At 37.1% G+C, this 8,105-nt stretch overlaps 2 protein-coding genes across 2 annotated transcripts; both read left to right on the top strand.

Moving 5' to 3' along the window:
- Window positions 1-1,401: 1,401 nt before the first annotated feature.
- LOC145682056 (uncharacterized) lies at window positions 1,402-3,387 on the top strand. The gene has a single exon (XM_081753654.1). It carries the CDS (start codon window positions 1,402-1,404, stop codon window positions 3,385-3,387), a length of 1,986 nt encoding a protein of 661 aa, XP_081609780.1.
- A 178-nt stretch (window positions 3,388-3,565) lies between these two features.
- Window positions 3,566-6,616, top strand: LOC145682055 (uncharacterized). The gene has a single exon (XM_081753653.1). The coding sequence runs from the start codon at window positions 3,566-3,568 to the stop codon at window positions 6,614-6,616; it is 3,051 nt and encodes a 1,016-aa protein (XP_081609779.1).
- The last annotated feature ends 1,489 nt before the right edge of the window (window positions 6,617-8,105 follow it).

The raw sequence follows: 8,105 nt of genomic DNA, 5'->3' as shown, positions 1-8,105 counted from the left end.
TAATAATATGAAAGTAAAATATACGTTAAAATACAAATAGCACGATATACAGGATACAACAAATTTATGTAGAATGAAAATTTTATTTGTAACTAAAAATATCTATATCTGGGTGGTCTTGTGGCATCTTATTATACAATATACACATTTTTCTGATAGGCGATACATCTAATGCATTAGTCCTTTGCGCTGAAAGATGGAATATGTCATTATGGGGTCTCGTTGTTCTATGTGGGACGCGAATTTTGATTTCTGATAAGAAATATTCTGAATCTATTGCACCATGAATTATTGATGTAAGAAAGATAGTATGAAATGAATTCTTCTGCTTTGAAGAGATTGTAATGAATATTTGTTTCAAAGACCTTCGTAGTTCTCAAATTTTGGATATATACCTGTTTCTTTGTATGTCAAAAAGCGCATACATTTATTTTGAATGTTTTCGATTTTATTTATATATTTCTTACTATTAGAACCCCATATTATCGCTGCATATTTCACCTTAGACCGTACATAGGCAGTGTATAATGTTTTAAGAGCATTAGTATTAGAAAAATCACCTCCTAATCTCATCACAAAGCCAAGATTCCTAAAGGCCTCACCAATTACTCTGTTGACATGAATATCGAATGATAGGTTTGACTGCAGAGTGACTCCGAGATCAGTAACATAATCCACTCTCTCAATTGGCGTTTGATTAATAGTATACACATTGCGTATATAGTTTTTTTTTCCTGGTGTATGATACTACTTTGCATTTTCTAATATTTAGTAGCAACTTGTTCGATTCACACCATTGGGAAATAGCATTAATGTCATTTTGCAAAGAAATTGCGTATAATTCCGTGGAGATACTGCGATACATTTTTAGATCGTCAGCAAACAAAAGTTTGTGGGAAGATGTTATTGTTCAGAACTAGCGTTCTTCTCAATAAAAACTAACGCCAGTAAGTAAATGAAGAGGCAGCAACATAAAAACTAATACTTTTTCTCTCCAGCTGGGGTGAGTGTGTGTGTGTAAAAACGTGACACCAAGAAAGCAACGGTAGCTACGTGTATTGTGTTAATATCGTATTAATCTACATATAATAATGTTCATCTAGCAACTTTGTTTGTATTTTTTGAATTCATATAATCTTGTGTGTTATAAATGCAAATATATTGAGCAGTCTCAAAGCAACGTCGAAAAATTATTAAGAAACCAGCGCCTACACAAGGATTACATCGACCAAATGGTCCATCCACGCCGGATCAGGATTCTACAGTGCAGTTAACAAGGTAGGTAGTGAGTGCATATTTCAATATAATATTATCCTTGTATCACTTATACAAAATAAGCCTGTAATAGCGAAGCCTCATTTAGAACGTAAGTGTTAAAAGTGTATTTAATTTGAGTGAAGCATGACGGACAGAATGAAAGAATTAGTTTTCAAGAGAGGTCAAATTAAGGCTAAACTCACTCGTTTTAAACCTTTTGTAGATAGTTTTACAGAAGATCAGAATATTACGCAGTTAGTGTTACGTTACGAGAAAATAAAACAGTGCTATGATGAATTTGATGCAATACAATCCGAAATAGAAATGTTACAGGGTTCATCAGAAATTGATCAGGAAACGCAAGAAAGAGAGCAATTCGAGAATACTTATTTTGATTTAGCAGCTAAGACGGAAGTGTTCATAAATCAACACAGCTCCAGTGCAAAGAAAAATGAAAACAATGAATCAAGCAATTCTAATCCATCAGTTAGGTTGCCGGTGATAAACCTTCCGACCTTTTCTGGAAGCTACGATGAGTGGTTGTCGTTCTATGACACGTTTCAGGCATTAATACATAACAATAGCACATTGCAGCCAGTCCAAAGGTTTCATTATTTACGTTCTTCTCTACGTGGGGAGGCTCTTGAAGTAATACAAGCCTTGGAAATTTCTTCTGAAAACTATGACGTAGCATGGACTTTACTCAAAGAACGTTTTGAAAACAAAAAGTATATTGTTAACAAACACGTCAAAGCTTTATTTGAAATGCCAATGGTGGAACGTGAGTCGGCTGTTTCGCTTAAATCTCTTTTAGACAGCACGGTAAAACATTTGAGGGCTTTAAAATCATTAGGTCAACCGACAGAAAGCTGGGATGCATTACTTATATATTTGATTGCGACCAAACTAGACAATACAACACATAAGGAGTGGGAGAAAACACAATCAACAAATGAATTACCGAGCATGTCACAGCTGACACAATTTTTACAGCAGAGTTGTCAAGTTTTAGACGCAGTTGATAATAAGCGTAGACCTAAAGATACACCCTCAGTTCCAAATAACAAATATCAACAAACAAATAAGGCAGGCAAAAAGAGTTCTTACTCAACGACAGCACACGTAACGTATTCCGACAACAATGCATGTCCCAGCTGTAAAGGCTCCCACAAATTATTTCAATGCCAATCATTGTTGAAAAAATCTATAGGAGATAGAATTAAAGAAGTTAAACGTCTTTCTTTGTGTATAAATTGTCTCAAACGAGCGCATGAGGCAAATGAGTGCTTATCAGGTAATTGTAAAATATGCAATAAAAAACATAACACATTACTGCACTACTCGCGTTGTCCATCGCCCACTAGAGCGAATGAACCACAAGATGAAAGGGAAATAGGTCAAGGTCAAAACACGCTCGCTGCGACCACATCTCTCGAGCAGGAATATGAAGGTAAGAATATTCGTTCTACAAACAGTGTACCGCAGAATCTTAGGAGACCACCAAGCATTATGCTATCCACAGCTGTAGTATATGTTAAAGATAAACAGGGTAATTTTCAAATGTGTCGAACACTTCTCGATTGTGCTTCTCAGTCCAATTTTCTAACAAACAGAATGGTTCAATTATTGGGACTAACAAAGAGTAATAGCGTTATACACATAAATGGTATAGGTAATGCTAATACAAGGTCATGCCATAGCGTTCAGGCTACAATTAAGTCAAGACATAACAATTATTCAGCCACATTAGACTTCATTATATTGCCGCAAATATCTCAAGACTTGCCTATGGTTCATGTAGACACGTCATCGTGGGAAATACCTTCCAACATTGAATTAGCAGATCCTAGCTTCAACATACCACAGCGTATTGACATGTTATTGGGGGCGGAAGTATTCTTTGATCTACTTTGTGAAGGGCAAATAAAACTCAAGGCAGGGTATCCAACCTTGCACAAAACATTGTTTGGCTGGATTGTAGCGGGAAAAATAGACAATCAACCACACATTTCGACAAATGTGTGTCACCTCTCAACAACAGAAAAAAATACACGAGCAATTACAAAAATTCTGGACGATAGAAGAATGTTCAATGAAACATCCATTAAGTCAAGAGCAAGCAGAATGTGAGAGACACTTCAAAGAAACACACCGGAGAGACGAGACTGGGAGATTCATCGTCAGACTTCCCTTTAAAGAAAATGTGAGGAATCTTGGTAAATCCAAGGAGATTGCAACGAGAAGACTTTATTCAATGGAAAAAAGGCTTATGAAGGATCCTGAGAAAAAAAGGGCATATATAGCGTTCATGAAAGAGTACGAAGATTTGGGCCATATGGAAGAAATAACTAGAGCAGAGAGCGATACAATGATGCCAGACTACTATCTTCCCCATCATTGCGTTATGAAGGAGACCAGTACTACTACCAAACTCAGGGTTGTATTTGATGCATCGTGCAAAACAACTTCTGGACTTTCATTAAATGACACGATGAGAGTCGGGCCTACAATCCAAGAAGAATTATTTTCCATAACAGCAAGATTCAGGCAACATCAATACGTCGTGACAGCTGATATAGAGAAGATGTATCGCAACATTAGGGTACATGATTCAGATGCAAACTACCAGAAAATACTGTGGAGAGAAAACCCTCAAGAAGCAATAAAGATATATCGACTCAAAACTGTAACATATGGTACTACAGCAGCTCCTTTTCTAGCCACTAGATGTCTTCAGCAACTAGCCATAGAAGAGAAGAAGAATTTCCCTAAGGCAGCAGAAGTTGTAATGAGGGATTTCTATATTGATGATCTTCAAACAGGGACAAACACGAAGAAGGAACTACATGAATTACAAGGTCAACTCACAACTCTTCTGCAAAGAGGTGGTTTTTGTTTGAGAAAATGGTGTAGCAACGACACTTCACTGCTTTCAAAAATACCCAGTGAACTTCAAGAATCAAATTTCACCATTCAACCAAATGATGATTGCATCACAAGAAGTTTAGGATTGTTGTGGAATCCCATTAAAGACACATTTTCTTTCTCTGTCAAACCAAGAAACAACCCTCAACAAATCACGAAGAGAACTATTCTTGCTACAGTAGCGAGCATATTTGATCCCTTAGGATTAATAGGACCAGTTATTCTTAAGGCAAAAATATTTCTGCAACGTTTGTGGGAATTAAAATTGAATTGGGATGAAGAAGTTCCAGCTCCATTGCATTCAGAGTGGGAAACTTTTGAGCAGCAACTTCAAGAGTTGCAATCACTACATGTTCAGCGGAAGGTTATTCAAGAAACACAATCGCAGGTAGAAATTCACGGATTTTGCGACGGATCTCAGAATGGATATGGAGCTTGTATATATGTAACATCTAGTACAAAAAATGGAAAATTCACAGCAAACTTACTATGTTCAAAATCTCGAGTAGCACCTTTGAAGAAGACAACTATTCCTCGCCTAGAACTTTGTGCAGCTTTGTTACTTGCACAGCTAACTCAGAAAGTAATACAAGCATTACACTGCAAGATCGATAAGGTTGTTTTATGGTCAGATTCCACCATTGTATTAGCATGGATAAGAGGACCTTGTTCTCAATGGAAGACGTATGTTGCAAATCGTGTAGCGGAAATTCAACAATTGACTTTTAACTATGAATGGAGACACATCAGAACAGAGGAGAATCCAGCAGATCATATATCGAGAGGATTAACACCGTCAGAAATTCTTGATAATGAATTATGGTGGCATGGGCCTTCATGGCTATCTGAGAAATTAGACTCACAGACGAGGGAAGATGTTTGTGACCTAAGCGATGTTCCCGAGCGACGAAAAAATACAGCAGTAATGGTTTCTACAACACCGTGTCAACTCTTAGACAGATATTCATCATTAAGAAAATTGCAACGTGTAACTGCTTATTGCCTACGATTCACACACAACATGAGAAGATCTAATTGTGACAGACAGCATGGACATCTTACAGTAAGTGAATTACATGAAGCACTCGAATGTCTTATTAAACTATCACAACAACAAGCATTTCACAAGGAATTAAATGCTTTGAGATCAGGAAAGGAAGTCGACAACCAAAGTCAACTGAGAAATTTGAACCCATGCTTGGATGAGAGGCAAATCATCAGAGTCGGAGGAAGATTAAATGCAGCAGATCTTACTGAAGGACAGAAACATCCTATTGTACTTCCAGCTAACTGCAACTTGACAAAGTTAATCGCTCAAGAAGAACATAAGAAGCTATTGCATGCCGGACCTCAATTATTGTTATCATCATTGCGACAATCATATTGGCCAATACGTGGACGAAACTTGGTTCGTCAAGTTGTGCATCAGTGTGTCACATGTTTCAGAAACAATCCTAAAGATGGTAAACAGATGATGGGAGATCTACCAGCTGACAGAGTTCAACCAACAAGACCATTTCTTCACAGCGGCGTTGACTACTGTGGGCCCATTTACCTTAAATCGAGTAACCGACGGGGAGCCAAACTCCATAAGGCATATATAGCACTTTTCGTGTGTTTTGCGACTAAGGCGGTTCACATTGAACTTGTTAGTGATCTAACTACAGAGGCGTTTATTGGAGCATTAAAGCGATTCATTGCTCGTCGAGGAAAATGTGCTAAACTGTATTCTGACAATGCAAGTAACTTCGTTGGTGCAAAAAGGGAACTACAAGAATTGAAGACTTTATTTGAATCAGAACACCATAAAGAAAAATTACATAATTTTCTAGCAGCTGATAACATCACGTGGGTTTTTATTCCAGCAAGATCACCAAACTTCGGAGGCTTATGGGAATCATCAATTAAATCTCTCAAATACCATTTAAAGAGAGCTGTGGGAAATGCTTCACTCACCTACGAAGAGATGAACACTATTTTGACACTGATTGAGGCTTGCTTAAACTCTAGACCCTTAACACCATTATCAAATGATCCAAACGACCTACATCCTTTAACACCTGGTCATTTCCTAATAGGCGACGCACTCACTACCATGTCAGAACCTAACTTGAAAAATATTCCTGTCAACAGACTTTCGAGATGGCAATACATACAACAACTTCATCAGCAATTTTGGTCCAGATGGTCAAAGGAGTATCTATCAAGTCTTCTAGAACGATCCAAATGGAGAAGAAAATTCCCCAATCTTCTGGAAGGTGATTTGGTGCTCATCAAAGAAGATAACATTCCACCTCTAAAATGGAAAACTGGACGTATTGTGCAATTGTTTCCTAGGAAGGACGGAATAGTACGAGTGGCGACAGTGAAAACTACCAGAGGTACAACAACAAGATCTATTCGTCAATTGTGCCCGCTTCCTAAGGAGAGTTAATGTGTTGGTGTTATTCATAGTGTGTACATTGTGTGATTCATAGTGTTGTGTTGTGTGTGCATTATTCTGTTTATGTTTATATCATTCATTCATAACTTGTGTTATATATTGTTGTGTATATTAAGTTCATGAACCAAATTAATCATTCATAGATTTGTTGAAGAAATTCCTTCAAGGCGGGCGGTATGTTCAGAACTAGCGTTCTTCTCAATAAAAACTAACGCCAGTAAGTAAATGAAGAGGCAGCAACATAAAAACTAATACTTTTTCTCCCCAGCTGGGGTGAGTGTGTGTGTGTAAAAACGTGACACCAAGAAAGCAACGGTAGCTACGTGTATTGTGTTAATATCGCATTAATCTACATATAATAATGTTCATCTAGCAACTTTGTTTGTATTTTTTGAATTCATATAATCTTGTGTGTTATAAATGCAAATATATTGAGCAGTCTCAAAGCAACGTCGAAAAATTATTAAGAAACCAGCGCCTACACAAGGATTACATCGACCAGTTATTACAGGTGGTAAATCGTTAACAAATAGTATAAATAACAGAGGTCCTAAATTCGATCCCTGAGGCATACCAGAGGCTACGACAAATTCCTTAGTTAGAATATTCTTGTATCGAACGCGATGTTTCCGTTGGTAAAGATAGGATGCTATAAGTTGTTGAAGATTTTGTGAAAAATTGAATGTCACAAGTTTGCTTAGAAGTATATCGTGATTAATTACGTCGAACGCCTTATTGAAATCTGTATAAATTACATCTACTTGTTCCTTTTTATCAACTTGATTAGCTATAAAATGTGTAAGTTCTGAGAGATTAGTTACAGTTGATCTCTTTGGCATGAAACCATGTTGAAAGGGAGATATTACTGACCGTACATGTGAATATTTTTTTCGTATATAATAATTTCAAACACGCGGAAATACGTAGGAACAAACCATGGTTCGACCAAGAATGCATCAAACTAGCAGAGAAGAGAAAACAGGCAAAATTACGGTGGCAACAAAATCCGAATGAAATAACTTCACAAAATTTCGCAGATATCACGCGGGAAACTTCCAAAACTTTTAGAACAAAGAAACGGGATTTGTTGAAAGCTAAAATTAAGGAACTTGAAGATAATAGTAAAAATAAAAATATTCGGGACATGTATAAGGGGATCAGCGAATTTAAGAAAGGCTATCAACCTCGTGCTTATATATTAAAGAAATCTGACGGAACAGTTCTCACTGATACGGATAGCCTCTTAAATAGATGGAAAGATTTCTTTGACGATTTGCTGAACACGCAGCCAAAAACTAATGTGCGTGGAGAAAAGGAGATACACACCGCAGAACCGCATATTCCAGAACCCAATCGAATAGAAGTGGAAGCCGCTATAAAGAAATTAAAGAAACACAAATCTCCGGGTGTAGATGAAATTCCGGCTGAGTTAATTTTAGCTGGAGGCGAAAAATTGTAGTACAAGATACAGAAACTCATT

This window comes from Thermobia domestica, chromosome 3, assembly GCF_964235325.1.
Source record: "Thermobia domestica chromosome 3, izTheDome1.hap1.1, whole genome shotgun sequence".
Classification (NCBI taxonomy): domain Eukaryota; kingdom Metazoa; phylum Arthropoda; class Insecta; order Zygentoma; family Lepismatidae; genus Thermobia; species Thermobia domestica.
The sequence above is the reverse complement of the archived record's forward strand: the minus strand, read 5'-3'. Positions and strand labels throughout refer to the sequence as shown.

Coding starts and splice junctions, on each gene's coding strand:
- LOC145682056 (XM_081753654.1), top strand. CDS start 1,402: ATGACGGACAGAATGAAAGAATTAGTTTTCAAGAGAGGTCAAATTAAG.
- LOC145682055 (XM_081753653.1), top strand. CDS start 3,566: ATGAAAGAGTACGAAGATTTGGGCCATATGGAAGAAATAACTAGAGCA.